This window comes from Hypanus sabinus, chromosome 26, assembly GCF_030144855.1.
Source record: "Hypanus sabinus isolate sHypSab1 chromosome 26, sHypSab1.hap1, whole genome shotgun sequence".
Taxonomy (NCBI): Eukaryota; Metazoa; Chordata; class Chondrichthyes; order Myliobatiformes; family Dasyatidae; genus Hypanus; species Hypanus sabinus.
The window spans coordinates 15,323,814-15,339,728 of record NC_082731.1 but is presented as its reverse complement, the minus strand read 5'-3'; the positions used below and the strand labels follow the sequence as shown (position 1 = coordinate 15,339,728).

Sequence of the window (15,915 nt, the reverse complement as noted above, 5' to 3'; positions counted from 1 at the left end):
CTCCAGTTGGTACTTCTATGTATTGCTGCAAAAAACTATCCTGCACACATTTTACAAACTCCAAACCATCCATCCCTTTTACAGTATGGGCTTCCCAGTCTATCTGTGGAAAATTAAAATCTCCCAGAATCACAACCCTGTGCTTACTACAAATATCTGCTATCTCCTTACAAATTTGCTCCTCCAATTCTCACTCCCCATTAGGTGGTCTATAATATACCCCTATAAGCGTTACTACACCTTTCCCATTCCTCAATTCCACCCAAATAGTCTCCCTAGACGAGCCCTCTAATCTATCCTGCCAGAGCACCACTGTAATATTTTCTCTGACAAGCAATGCAACACCTCCCCCTCTTGTCCCTCTATCACACCTCTCCTGCAACCATGTTTCACTAATAGCTACATCATATTTCCAGGTATCAATCCATGCTCTAAGCTCATCCACCTTTCTTACAATGCTCCTAGCATTAAAATTAATGCATTTAAGAAATTCTCCACCTCTTCCTCTCTGTTTGTCTTTAATGGCACAAACAACTTTACTATTTTCGTTTTCTTCCTTCTCCCATACATCTGTTCCTGGACTCTGGTTCCCCTCCCCCCCCCCCCTTGTATCTAGTTTAAATCCACTAGAGCCTCTCTTAGCAAACCTACTTGCAAGAATATTTGTCCCCCTCCAGTTCAGATGTAAACCGTCCTGCCGGAACAGGTCTCACCTTCCCTAGAAAACTGCCCAATTATCTATAAATCTGAAGCCCTCCCTCCTGCACCATGTCTTCAGCCACGTGTTGATCTGCACTATCTTACTATTTCTAAACCCACCTGCACGTGGCACTGGTAGCAATCCTGAGATTGCTGTCCTGGAGGTCCTGTCCTTTAACTTGGTGCCTAACTCCCTAAACTCACCTTTCAGGACCTCCTCACTCTTCCTACCCACATCATTGGTCCCTACATGGACCACGACATCCGGCTGCTCACCCTCCCTCTTGAGAATACTGAGAACTCAATCCGAGATATCGTGGGCCCTGGCACCAGGGAGGCAACAGACCATCCGGGATTCTCGATCTCTTCCACAGAACCTCCTATCTGTGCCCCTAACTGTCGAATCCCCTATCATTACTGCTCTCCTCTTTTCCCTCCTTCCCTTCTGAGCCGAGGGTCCAGTCTCGGTGCCAGAGACGCAACCACTGCAACTTGTTCCTGGTAGGTCGTCCCCACCAACAGTATCCAAAATGGTATCGATGGGAACGGCCACTGGGGTGCTCTGCTCATTCTGTCTAATCCCCTTCCCTCTCCTGACAGATGTAAGTATCTGTAAGCGGTGCAGACTCGAGGGGCCGAATGGTCTACTTCTGCACCTATTGTCTATTGCCACCCAACTACCTGTCTCCTGACTCCTAGGGGTGGCTATCTCCCTGAAACTCCTGTCTATTTACATCTCTGCCTCCCAAATGATCGGAAGCTCATCCAGCTCCAGCTCCAGTTCCCTAACACGGTTTGTCAGGAGCTGCAGCTGGATGCACCTTCCGCAGGTGTAGTCATCAGGGACAGCTGTGCTCGCCCTGACTTCCCATGTACTGCAAACGGAGCACTCAACTGCCCTAACTGCTGCCTCCATTACCTACTCCTAAACTAATTAGATTAATTAAAGGAACTTACCTGGCCTTACCTCACTTGGAGAGAAGCTCGTCCTCAGCCTCTGCTCGCTTTTTAAATTCCCCCCGCTGATCTCAAATGCCGACTTTCATGCACTTGCGCAGTCGTACCCCGTTCGAACCTTGCCTCTGCCTGTTCTCGTCGAAGCCTGTTGAGCCAAAGCCGTCCCACTCTGCCTCAGTTCACTCCGACGATGGCTGCTGTATATGGCATCTTTTTTAAAAACCTTTGGTGCGCTACATCACGCGCCTGCGCAGTCTCTAGCCTCTTTGCTCCGATCAGTTTAAAAAAAAAGCTTCTCTCCGAGATGCCTTTACTTCCTCCCTCTCTGCCTCTTGCTTCGATTTATAGACTGGCTTTATGGTGACTTTGCCCCATACACTGTGGAATATACCATTTCTTTAGTAATGGAGAGGTTTAAACGTGTCTATATTGTTTGTATACTGAATTAAGGGTAGATGCTTCTGTATATTTTTAATATGATTGTAACTACATTGTGGAGTGCATTATATTCTCAATCATGAGTAACCTTGTTAATTTTGTGGGTAATTAAAGATGTTATGGCCTGGTGCCAAAAAAATGAGGCAGATCGCTTTCAGCAATGAGAGACAGAATTCACACTGAAAATAGTATGTAGTTGTAATGGTGTTTTCTGTTAGATATATTTTTGTAAATATTAGCAGTTTTCTTTTTGCTAAATTTTGTAAGTTTGGCCTTTTCATACACCAAATAAACATTCTTGCACAAAAGTGCTAAGCGACTCGAGCCATTCTCTTCTTTGGTCGTAACCCACGTATGCAACAGAGACCTGCCAAATATTGGAAAATCAGGAGAGACTGGACATGGGCGGGATGTTTTCAGTACTGGGAGAGTCTAGGACCAGCCAGCGCAGCCTCAGGAAACAAGGATGTCCCTTCAGAACAGAGGAGGCTGATTTTAGCCAGAGAGTGGCGAATCCGTGGAATCGATTGCCAGAGGTGGCTGAGGAGGTCAAGTCATTGGATACATTTACGTAGAGGTTGATATGTCCTTTATTGGCAAACATATGTAAGATTCCAAGATGCTGCAAATCAGAAATAATTCCAGGACATAACTATCGGGATCACTAATGGGCCAAACAGTAACTTTCAACTTGTGTTTGTATTATAAACTTTCAACTGTGTCCATCAGCAAACACTCCAGCGCGGCAGCTGTTCCTTTTGTCCTACCCCTGCGTTTTAAATTAACTACTGTATTTCTCTCCCTCAGTTCAGATGAAGGTGCTTCCACCTGAAACTTTAATAGTTTCTGTCCATTAGTAATCTTCAATAAAAGCCGTAACACAAATCAATATTCTGGAGAGTACAACACCAGCCATTAAATAGACAAAGCACTGTTTTCAAGACATTTAATCATTGTTACCCAAGAACATAAAAGTTTATCCCAATTACAGTGGCTGTAAACATTGGGAGAGTCAATTCAGACTGGAACAATGAGCTGGATCCAACCATGGATACAATTATCAGGAGCAACAGGGGATCCAGCTCCTGCAGTGACCTGTGGACACACTGGTGATTCCACAGAGCAGCTGACTGAGTGGATCCTACCCACACGGTGTGGGTAAATGGTTTCTTGGTGTGTCATTATGCTGTCTGACCCACAGAATCCTTTCCCCTATCTTGAGGGGAAGACCCCTCCTCGCAGTGGACTCGCTGGTGTGTCACTAGCTTGTTAGATTCGGTGAATTCCTCTCCGCACACGGAGCAGGCAAACGGCTTCTCCCCAGAGTGAACTCGCTTGTGTTTCCTCAGGTTGGTGGAATGAGAGAATCCCTTCCCACACACGGCGCAGACAAACGGCCTCTCCCCCGTGTGAACTCGCTTGTGATTCTTCAGATTCGATGTTTGACTGAACCCCTTCCCACACACTGAGCAGACAAAGGGCTTCTCCCCCGTGTGGACGTGCTGATGCCTTCTCAGACTGGAGGAATGAGTGAAACCTTTCCCACACACGGAGCAGGTAAACGGTCTCTCAGCGATGTGAATGCGTTTATGATTCCACAAGTTGGAGGAGTGTGAGAAATCTTTCCCACACAGAGTGCAGATGAATGGCCGCTCCCTGGTGTGGACTCGCTTGTGGTACCTCAGGCTGGTTGCCTGAGAGAACCCTTTTCCACACGTTGAGCAGATATACGGCCTCTCCCCAGTGTGAACACGCTGATGCTTCCTCAAACTGGATGAATCGGAGAATCCCTTCCCACACACAGCGCAGGTAAACGGCCTCTGACCAGTGTGAACGCGTCGATGCTTCCCCAAGTGGGATGAATGCGGGAACCCTTTCCCACACACGGGGCAGATGAACGGCCTCTCCCCGGTGTGACTGCGGTAATGAATTTCCAGAAGGCACGGGTAATCGAATCCCTTCCCACATTCCCCGCATTCCCACCGCTTCTCTCTGGTTTGACTATCCTGGCCTCTCAACTGCCCGGATGCTTGGCTGAAGCCTCGTTCACACTCAGAATCTTGACGTGCTGTTTGGTTTGAAATTCCTTTCATTGCCGAGACCCTGTGAAATATATTTAGAACAGGAAGAGGGGGAGGGAGAGAAAGACAAGGATGAAAGGCAAGTTGTGAAAGTTGGAAAATTGAGTATCAGTGGGCCATGATAAAGTCCAACTGGTTCACTTTCCCTGGGTAAATCAAGTAACTATTCTCAGTGGCTACTGACTAGTAACTCTAACTTTGACCATAATGAAGAGCTTTAAGAGTCCGTAATGGCTCACATCGTCACTCGCCTCCCAGTCGATCTATACCACATGGAGGACGCCATCTCTCGCTGTGGAGGCCGAGAGGACACCCAACGGAGCTTAATAAGATCATGCAAGTCATTGATAAGAGTAGACAGCCAGAAGCTCTGACCCAAGGTCAAAATGTCTGAGAGCAGAGGACAGAAACTTAAAGTGCAAGTTCAAAGCAGAGGAGCAGAGCAGATTTACAGCCTGGAATTCACTGCCGGGGTGATGGTGGGAACAAATATTACAGAGGCTGTTATAAAGCCTCATGAATATGCTGAGAATGGAGGGATATGGACAATTTGTGGGCAGACGGGTTAGGCATTTAATTACTCCAACACAACATTGTGCACCAACGGGCCTGTTCCTGTATCGTCAAGGATGCCTGTCACTCTGGCCATTCCTGCTCTGCTAGCTCCCTGGACAAGTTACAGGAGTTTGAAATCTGGGACCACCAGACTCAAGAACAGCTTCTTCCCCACCGCTACCAGTCAGCTCTCTCACATCCCCTTCCTGGAGGGGGGGTGACACGTTCTCCATTGTTGTTATTGTCACTGGATCATTTCTGTTTGTGTCTGGTCATGTGGCATTGCTGTACTTCCCACCAACCCGTCCGCTCCTCACTGTGTTTATTATAAACATGGACTGTTCACTCTGTCACCTACATGCAAGGAATTTATTGCACCCTGGTGTATATGGCAGTAAATTCATCTGAACTCAACGTCCTTCAGGGAAGGGAGCCCATCTCCTGGTCAGGCTTACACTGGACTCTGCCTCTCCCGGGAGACGTGAAGGTGTTTGGGTGGGGCCGGAGCTGACAAAGCCGTGCGTTTCATCTTCGGTGATCTCAGCCTACAGCACAGCTATTGCTTCTCTCTGTCTCCCCGTTTCTGCCTCTGTCCTTCTCCACATACAAATTCCCCACCCCCTCTAGCTGCCACTTCCTTAATCCACTTCAATCATCTCTGTGCAAATCACCCCCACCCCTCAAAACCTCCCCAACACCATCCACCCAACCAAATTTGGCCCCTCCCCATTCCCATTCCTAGGACTCACTCAGAAACCCCTCCCTGCCATTTCAAATCTCCATCTCACTGTGGCTGGTGCTTGGCTTATCCCGATCTTGCTGTGGTAACTGAACAGCAACGTTGCACCCTTTCCAACATCTCTGACCACTACATCAACACAGAAAGCTGCGGGAACTCAGCAAGTCAGCCAGCATCCAGCTGACAATTCAGATCTGGACAGGAGGCGGGGACTTAACCATTATAAAAGGGTGTGAAGGTGGGAGAGAGAGAAAGGGGGTACAATAAGAATTGTTGGTATTTCATGGGCAGATGGGAGGGGGAGAGAAGAGGAGAATGGGAATTATGCATGAAACTGGGAAGCGATATTCCGAAAACGTAAGATCTCAGACATGCTGGAGTGGAAACAAAGCCTCATCGTGAGAACGGATACAGTGAAGACCATTATACACAGGAGCTGAGTGAGGCCAGTCAGCTCACTGAGTCTACTCCACCTTGGCTGATTCATCTTCCCACCCAACTTCGTTCTCCTGTCTCCTCCCCATAACATTTGACACCTTTACTAGTCACGAATTTATCAACTCCACCTTGTGTATACCTCATGACTTGGCCCCCACAGCAGTGTGTGGCAATGAATTCCACAGATTCACCACCCTCTGTTGTAAACGGATGCCCCTCTATTCTGAGGCTGAGCCCCCTGGTCCTAGACTCTCCCACAATGGAAACATCCCGTCCATGTACACTCTCCAGGCCTTTTGATATTCAAGAGCTCTCAATAAGATCACCACCACCACTGCTCGTCTTCTAAACTCTGGAGGGGAACTGGGAGAGGGAATTTCATCCTCACACAAGGCTGGGTGGGAAGAGCTGCAGTCGAGGGAGAAATGGAGTCAATGGCTTTGTAGAAGTTCAGAGAAGATCTGTCTCCCAAGATGAAGGTAAAGATGAGAGTGGTGTCAAGAGATGGACCGGGTGAATCTGAGCATAGGGTGGAAGATGAGGAATTGACAAGCACTGCACTGGTGCAGAGGGCAGCCCCAACACAATCCCCAATGTAGCAGAGACAGTTACGGAGCACCGGTGGCCCAGGCATGGAACGTGGATTGCTCCACATAGCCAGTGGAAAAGCAGGTGTACCTGGGGCCGGTGACGGTCCTCGTGGCTACCCCTTTGGACCTGAGAAAGAGAGAGGGGCCAGAAAGCAAGGTTGTTGAGGGTAGGCACCAGTTCTGCCAGATGGAGGCGGGCAATCATCGGGCCTGTTACCCAGAATAAAAGTGGAGAGACCCAATGTCTTCCTCAGAGGGGATAACAGTGTACAGAGACATGACATCCATGGTGGAAAAAAAAAATCGAGGCCAGGGAACTGCATGTTGCTGAAGTGGTGACATGGATGTGGGTCAGAAAGGACTGAACTAATGGAACAAGATGGAGCTGAGATACAAGGTCACAGCTTCAGTGGAGCGGGAGTCAGAAACAATGGCCAACTGGGGAGGTTAGGTCTGTGAATCAGGAGTAGAGGGGAGAAATGGGCAGGGCAGGGATTGGAGGACGGAGACTGTAGAGTGGAGATCTCCGGAGGGGTTCAGGTCAGTGGTGGGGTGGGAGACAGGGGTCTAATTCAGCGGCAAGTAGGAGGAGGTGTCAGAGAGCTGACCTCCAGCTTCAGACAGACTACAATAGTTGGGATTGGAGCAGAGTGAATGGAGTGCAGTGTATTCAGAGAGTGGAACCGCTGAACCCTTGGGCTCCAATCTCTCACTAATTGCCCCTCCTTATTTATCTTAATTAGATTCTGGGATTTGTGCCAATTCACCATCAAGTCAATCATCTACCGTCAGGCAGGAGGTACAGAAGCCTGAAGTCCCACATGACCAGGATCAAGAACAGCTAATCCCCTTTCACCACTGGGTTCTTGAACCAACCGGCACAACCCTCATCACCTGTCTGGCAACACAGACCACTCTGCAGTAAAATTCACTTTTGTTCTATTTGTGACTTTTCTGGTAGAAATTTGTTACAATTCATGTTTAATTTCTGTTTTCCTTGCGAACGTTACCTATAGGACACCAGGTACCTGTGATGCTGCTGTAGGTTTTTCATTACAGGTGGCCCCCGTTTTCCGAACGTTCGCGTTACGACAGCCCGCTGTTACGAAAGACCTACATTAGTTATCCGTTTTCGCCAGCCGAAGAGTGTTTTCGCTTTTTACGATAAAAAGGCAGCGCGCGCCCCGAGCAGCCAAACTCCTCCCCCGGAGCTGCACCCTAGCTGCCATTGCTTAAACACATGTCTGTGAGCATCTGTGCTTTATCCCGATTTATTTTGTGCATACATTAGCAAGAGGAGTTCTGAGGTATCGGAAAAGCCTGAGAGAGCTCGTAAGGGTGCTACACTTACAGTAAAACTGGACGTAATTAAGCGTTTCGATCGCGGTCAACGAAGTAAAGACATTGCCCGTGCGTTAAAATTGCCCGCGCCACCATTTGCACTATTTACACGCAGAGAGAAAGAATCTTGAAAGCTGCCGATGTTACTGTTGGTTCTGCTCGTAGCAAAGTGGTCTCTCTTATCCAGTAATGGATAAAATGGGAAGTCTATTGCTTGAGTGGATTGACAGGTGTACAAAGCGTGGTGTTCTGTTATACTTCAGGAGAAATCAGTCAGTCTTTTTAATAAGCTGAAACAGAAAGCACTGGACGATGGTGATGAAAGTGGAATTTAAAGGTAGTCATGGGTGGGTTTGATCGGTTTCTGAGGCGACGGCAGCTTCATAGTTTAACGTTTACTGGAGAGAGTGCTTCGGCTGATACTGAAGCTGCCGAAATGTTCCCAGCAGAACTGAAGAAAATAATTACAGAAGGTGGTTATTCATATAAGCAAGGGTTTAACTGTGACGAAACCGCAATTTATTGGAAAAAAATTTTCCCGTATGAATTTTTTGCGAAAGTGGAATTTAAAGGTAGTCATGGGTGGTTTGATCGGTTTCTGAGGCGATGGCAGCTTCGTAGCTTAAAGGTTACTGGAGAGAGCGCTTCCACCAAGAGTGCTAGACAGTGCTGCAATGATTGCAGAGTATTTCTACTTTATATAGGCTGTGTATTTATCAGATCATTCCTGCTTTTACTATGTGTTAGTGTTATTTTAGGTTTTGTGTGTTATTTGGCATGATTTGTTAGGTTATTTTTTTGGGTCTGGGACGCTCACAAATTTTTCCCGTATAAATTATTGGTAATTGCTTCTTCGCTTTACGACATTTCGGCTTACGGATCATTTCATAGGAACGCTCTACCTTCGGATAGCGGGGGAAACCTGTACGCCTGCACAAACACGTGCTTGTGCCCAGGACAATACACTCGACCGGCTTGGAAGTCTGGAACGATTGGTGTTGACCCACGGTGACATTTTGTTTTGAGCCACCAAGACCTGACAGGTTCCAATGTCTAAACCGTGGGAACCGAGCCCGGCACGTGCTTCATTACCTCTGTTTCCCGGGTGGAAGTCGTAATCTCCGCAGTACGACGCGCGGCCTCAGCACCCCCGACAACTTTGGATCAGACGTCGTCTCCCACGAGCTCCCCCAGTCGCCCATTCTCTCTACTCCTGCGGCATCTGCTCCCCTCTCATGACGTCTGTCGGCCGGGACACCGGCGTCATTCTTTTCCTCGGTGGCAGATCCTGAGAACAGTTTACCCCATTAGAAGCTTCAATAAATGATACAGGATTTTCATCGTCCAACATTGACTCTGCCTGCCCTCACCCACTCCCGTTAACTCCTCAGCATTGCAAGGGTCTTTACTGGACACACATAAGTGCAGACGCAAAGTGTTAGTGAGCTTGTCTGAAAATGGACCTTCTTTTATAATCTTCTCCCCTGGACCAGTTCAGGTTAGCGCCTGCCTCCGTCCCTTTGGAAGTTTAAGCCACATCTCTCATACTCCTTGCAGCCTTGCTGTTTGAAATGTGGGTTCAGCTCAGGCTCTGAATAGCCTCTGTACCCGTTCTGACTCATGATCAAGATGGAGCTGGTGATCAATGGTGGTGTTCTGTGGGCTGCAGAAATTTGTTCCAAAATTCTCTTAAATACACACACAATATGCTGGTGGAACACAGTAGGCCAGGCAACATCTATAGGGAGAAGCGCTGTCGACGTTTCGGGCCGAGACCCTTCGTCAGGACTCGACCTGACGAAGGGTCTCGGCCCGAAAGGTCGACAGTGCTTCTCCCTTTAGATGCTGCCTAGTCTGCTGTGTTCCACCAGCATTTTGTGTGTGTTGCTTGAATTTCCAGCATCTGCAGATTTCCTCGTGTTTGCTTCTCTTAAATATACCTCTTTTGAATTCCTTTTATTGCAATCTGCAGCACGTAACTTCCCTCCAAGCAAAGGACCTTTAAATTAACTCACTGATCTTCCTATCTCACCATCCACTGAAGAACTCAGACCAGACAGGGCTGGCACCTTTAAGAGGTTCACTGCCACGGCTGAATGCAAGGCAGGAGAGGGGCGGGATGTCTCCAAGCCAGGCTGAAATGCCGAGGGATGAGGCCCCCTCCACCCAGCATCTTATTGACAAACGTGCAGTCACTGGAGAACGAAACTAGGGACCTGAAGGCAAGACTACTGTATCAGAAACAACAGAGGGAATGCTCAATTGCGTGCTTTATTGAAAGGCGGCTTTCTCTGGGCTCCTCAGATTCAGCCGTCAAACCAGGAGGATTCTCGATTTATAGATTGGACCAAACTGCTGATTCGGGAAAGGCAAAAGAATGAGATGTGTGCTTTATGATAAACTCTTGTTAGTGCTCTGACAGGGCTGTTTTGTTGAACTCGTGTTCCCCCGACTTGGAACATTTGGTGGTGAGATGCAGTCCGTTCTACTTACCTAGGGACTTCTCTGTAATTCTGACCACAGTTTACATACGATTGACTATGGTCACGCGTTTGCAACTCTGTACACTGCTGACAGCAAACAAGGAACTGTCCATCCCAATACCTGTGGTTGGATTTAAATGCTGTCACCTCTCTTGAATTTAAACATAGCGACACTGGAGTCAGCTGTGCTTCACTTGCCGATGATCTCAACGCCTTGTTGCTCGCTTTGACCGTAAAAACACGGAGGAACCATCGCAAGCTCACACATCTCCCAACGATACCATGATTTCAGTCTCCGAAGCGGACTTGCAGGATGGTGAAGCCAAGGTGAGCAACTCAACCGGACGGGGTACCTGGCCACTTGTGCTGATCAATCGAGATCTTTACCCTCTCACTTCAGCAGAATGGTATCCACCTGCTTCATGCAGCCTTCAATTATACCGGTGCCCAAGAACAGCACAGCGACCTGCCTCAATGACTATCGCTCAGTTGCAGTGATGAAGCATTTTGTGAGGTCGGTGATGAAACGTATCAGCTCCCGCCAGAGTGGAGACTTGGATCTGCTCCGATTTGCCTACCAGGGCAGTGGGTCCAGCAGAAGTCATCTCATTGGCTCTTCACCCAACCCTGGAACATCTGGATTGCAAAGATGCAAACATCAGGATGTTCTTTATCAACTACAGCTCTGCATTCAATACCATCATCCCCTCAAAACTACTCGATAAGCTCAAAGACTTTGGCCTCTGTACCTCCTTGGGCAATTGGATCCCGGATTTCCTCGCTTGCAGACCCTGATCAGTTCAGATTAGCAACAACATCTCCACCACAGTCTCCATCAACACAGGCGCATCACAAGACTGTGTGCTTAGCCCTCTGCTCTACTCACTTTACATTTATGACTGTGAGATTACGCACAGTTCTGATGCCATATTCAAGTTTGCTGACAACACCACTGTTGTGGGCCGAATCACCATCCAGGAGGGAGACTGGAGATCTGGCTGACTAGTGTCGTAACAACAACCTCTCACTGAATGTCAGCAAGAGTAAAGGACTGATTATAGACTTCAGGAGAGGGAAAGCAAAGGTCCTCGTCAGAGGATCAGAGGCTGAGAGGGTTAGCAACTTTAAATTTCCAGCTATTACTGCCTCAGAGTTCCTGTCCTTGGCCCAGCAATTGCGAAGAAAGCATGCAGCACCTCTAATTCCTTAAGCATATGTGGGGAATTGGCATGACATCTAAAATTTTGACAAACTTCTATAGATGTGTATAGCTGGCTGTATATAGACGTTCTATAGATGTGTATAGCTCCCTATATACCTGATAGGGAAACACCAAAGCCCTTGGACAGGAAATCCTATAGAAGTAGTGGATATAGCCCAGTCCATCACAGGTAAAGCCCTCCCAACCATGAGCACATCTACATGAAACGCTGTCATAGAAAAACAACATCCACCATCAGAGATCCTCACCACCCAGGCCGTGCTCTTTTCTCACTGCTGCCATCAGGTAGAAGGTACAAGAGCCTCAGGACCTCCATCACCACATTCGAGAATAGTTATTACCCTTCAACCATCAGGCTCTTGAGCCAAAGGGGATAACTACACTTATCCCATCATTGAAATGTTCCCACAGTCAACGAATTCACTTCAAGGACTCTTCATCTAATGTTCTCGTTATTTATTGCTATTTATTTATAGTTACATTTGCACAGTCTTTTTGTCTTCTGCGCTCTGGTTGAATGGCCTAGTTGGGCAGCCTGTCTTTGAACCTGTTATAGTTACCACTCTCTAGATTTGTTAAGTATGCCCACGGGAAACTGAATCTTGGAGTTGTATATGGCAACATCAATGTACTTTGACAATAGTATTTTGACCTTTGACTCAGTCTGCAAAAGGAACACTTTAAAAACTTTTAAGTCCCTTCCACGGCAACCAGGTCCAGAAGCTCCTGGGCCTCCGAAAGCTCCCTATCAATAATATGCGAGCCTTGACCAAACGTCATAAACTGAGCAGCTCCTGAACCCGTCAAAGTCTCGGCGAGAAAGAGGCAGGAACACAACAGCGTCTGTTCACTCCCCGGGCGGAGGGACACCGCGGGAACTCAGGACCAGATAGGAGTGGGGCATCAGGCTGTGACTTTAATCAACACACTTGGCACCGAGGAGCAGTCTGCAGATGGGAGAGAACTGATGCAGTCTCCAGAAACACCACGAGCAGTCACACTGGGGCATACCTAGAACTGGTTTCACTGTGAGGCGGCTGACAGTGGAACCCACATTGTTTTAGACAGAAAGACAGGTTCCTAAGAGTGCAGAGGATTCTGGGTAGGGTGGCGACCATTGTGTCCATTCACACAAGAATACTGTCCTTGCATTGGGAAAGGCAGGCAGACTGACTGGGATGTGTGAACTGGGCAAATACAGCCAGGAAATAAAATCCAAAACCAACAGAAGTGCCAAAAGAGAAAATACCAGCAGGTCCAGAATCTGAACATTTATCAGGACAGCAAGTTGAAGCCTGAACTTCCAGAGGAAACAGTTTTCATCTGTCTGCTCCGGTATACCCCATTTTATAGTGAATTCGCCTCAAGGCCCTTCTGTAAACATCCTGTTAAGTACTATAGCCAGGTCTAACTGGACCAGAACCCTGATTAAAATCCTTTCTTCCACCCCCACCCCATTGAATTAATGTATCCCTCTGACCTCTCATTCCAAATTCATCATTGGCTATGAATCACACTGGTATGTCCTCAGGGTGGGAACCTTTCCCAACATGATCAACAAACTCTGTCCACAGGGGCTTGAGGCTAACATTTCAACTTCTGACCAATCAACTTGATATTGTTGAGAGGGATCTTTCTGTGTGGATGCTGACAGATACAACCTGATGCTGTCTGATCATGACAGGCATCAGACGGAGGCAGCAGACAGTGTATTTAAATCAAAACTAGTGACATGTAAATGTCGATGTTATGGGGTCTGGAGGGCATGAGTTATCAGGAGAGGCTGGATAACTTGTGGCTTCTTGCTCTGGGATATAGGCTGAGGGATGACTGTAGGGAGGTGTATGAGTTTGTGATGGGAGCAGATTAGGTGACTGCTCAGACCTTTCCCCAGTGCAGGGGAGGCTACAACTAGACAACACAGACTGAACAGGGGAAAGATTTAAAAGAACCCGAGGAGCAAAATTAGGCCAATTGGCCATCAATTCTGATCCATCATTTGATCACCTCTGTTCTAAAGGGATGTACTTGATTCTGAGTCTGTGGCCTCTCATCCTCGACTCCCCCAATACAGAAAAGATCCTATCCACATCCATTCTAATATAGGCCTTCAAATATTTGATAGGTTTCTCTTTTTGTAATTTTTAAAAAATTAAGTTTTAAATTTAAATTTTAATTTTAAATTAAGTTCATCATCAAACATTTCCATAAGATGTATTTCAGATACTATACATATATATCATGTAGTGATATTTGCCACAAATCTCCACTATCTGAGGTAGACACTTACAGAAAAGAGAGGAAAGAAAGAACAAGCGAAAGGAGAAAACTATGTACAAGGAGGGAGTGATTTTTTTTTACAACATATTCATTGATTTGTGAGAATAAAATCAGGCCTATGAGGTATTATGTAATTAAACCTTTCCTCCCCAGTATGAATCAAATTGTTTCAACTAATGCGGTTATCTTCTCCATTTTGTAAATGTCCATTGTAATTTCCATTCAAGCGTTTAAAGTTGGGCTCTCCTGTGATGGCCATTTCCTGGTAAGAGTCTTTTTACCAGCCACCTGCAGTGTATTCATTAAATATTTATCTCTTTTCAACCATTCTTGAGGTATATATCCAAAATATATAGTCTTACTCTCTAAGGGTATTTCACATTTAAAGATGTCTTGTAGGGCATTGTGTATCCCACTCCAACAGTCTTTGATAACAGGGCATTCCTAAAAAATATGATAATGATTTGCATTTTGATTTCCACAATTCCTCCAGCAAACAGGGAGGTTACTATCATAATGGAATTTCCGAGAGGGTGTAATAAAATATCTTATCAAGTTTTTCCATCCAAAGTTCCTCCATTTCTGTGAACTGGTACACTTCCATTGATATCTCCATATTGTTGTCCATTCTTCCTCAGATATAATTATCCCTCCTTCCTTCTCCCATTTTGTTTTAATGTATAAAGGCGAATGTGTTTTAAGATTTGACAACCACTTATAGACGCTTGAAATGATTCTACTACTGTTATCTGAATTATAAGCTTTTCTAAATAGCTCTATCAAACATGTACTTGCCTTGGTGACATTTTTAACCATCCTATTAACATATTGTCACATCTGTAAATACCAACAAAGGCTTTTTAAAAAAAAAGTGTTTCTCTAAGCATTTCAAAACTGAACAGTGTTCCCTCTTTCATTATATTCTAAAGAACTGTTATTCCCTTAGCTGTCCAGTCCTTAAATCTAGCATCCAGTTTATTTGGTGTAAAATCCAAATCATATGCACACCATTTAAGAATTGCAATATCTCCCTCTAGTTTATATTCTTTTATAATAGTTTTCCATATTTTAAGAGTCCATTTCACCCCTGGGTTATCAATAGTATTTATGTAACTTTGTAGGTTATCATCATCGAAAATTGCCTGTATGGGGATACAGGGATATGGGGAAATCCAATATTTTTCCATTGAACGTCATATGATGGGTTGCATCAGCATATCACAGCTCTCAACTGTGCTGCAAAATAATAATCTCTCAGAGAAGGTAGGCCCCATCCCCCCCCCCCTTTTCCTTGGCCAATTGCAAAGTTTTGAGTCAAACTCTACCTTGTTATATATATCTCGATATCATTTTGTTTCACTCATTGAATTGATTTTGGTTAATCTCTACTGGTGGGGTCTGAAAGAGATATAATATTCTGGGCAGTATATTCATTTTAATGGATTCAATCCTTGAACTGAGACTAAAAAAAGGAATTAGGTTCCATCTTGTTATATCTTCCCAAGTGGTGGTCACAATTTCTGGAGGATGCTTGGCAGCCTCAGTGCCCTCAATAACTTTGGATCAGTCTGTGTGTCAATAGACAATAGGTGCAGAAGTAGACCGTTCGGCCCTTCGAGCCTGACCACCATTCTGAGATCATGGCTGATCATCTACTATCAATACCCGGTTCCTGCCTTGTCCCCATATCCCTTGATTCCCCTATCCATAAGATACCTATCTAGCTCCTTCTTGAAAGCATCCAGAGAATTGGCCTCCACTACCTTCCGAGGCAGTGCATTCCAGACCCCCACAGCTGTCTGGGAGAAGAAGTTTTTCCTTAACTCTGTCTGAAATGACCTACCCCTTATTCTCAAACCATGCCCTCTGGTGCTGGACTCTCCCAGCATCTGGAACATATTTCCTGCCTCTATCTTGTTCAATCCCTTAATAATCTTATATGTTGCAATCAGATCCCCTCTCAATCTCCTTAATTCCAGCGTGTACAAGCCCAATCTCTCTAACCTCTCTGTGTAAGACAGTCCAGACATCCCAGGAATTAACCTCGTGAATCTACACTGCACTTCCTCTACAGCCAGGATGTCCTTCCTTA

The 15,915-nt window shown here is 46.2% G+C and overlaps 2 protein-coding genes across 6 annotated transcripts in view; one reads left to right on the top strand and one right to left on the bottom strand.

Annotated features, from left to right (window-relative positions):
• Nucleotides 1-15,915, top strand: part of LOC132381659 (zinc finger protein 850-like) — a 72,945-nt gene that overhangs the window by 20,527 nt on the left and 36,503 nt on the right. The gene's annotated exons all lie outside the window — the stretch shown is intronic.
• Nucleotides 3,027-15,915, bottom strand: part of LOC132381625 (gastrula zinc finger protein XlCGF7.1-like) — a 28,865-nt gene continuing 15,976 nt past the window's right edge. For 3 of the 5 annotated variants that reach the window (XM_059951160.1, XM_059951158.1, XM_059951159.1), the window contains exons 2-3: nucleotides 8,931-9,126; nucleotides 3,027-4,197 (exon numbers count right to left, since the gene is read on the bottom strand). In XM_059951160.1, coding sequence (XP_059807143.1) covers nucleotides 3,276-4,197; nucleotides 8,931-9,040 — 1,032 coding nt within the window. In that variant the 5' untranslated portion in view covers nucleotides 9,041-9,126 and the 3' untranslated portion in view covers nucleotides 3,027-3,275. Of the gene's footprint in view, nucleotides 4,198-7,525; nucleotides 7,597-8,930; nucleotides 9,127-15,915 lie in introns of those variants that run through there. The other 2 variants (XM_059951161.1, XM_059951162.1) reach the window with 2 other exon arrangements.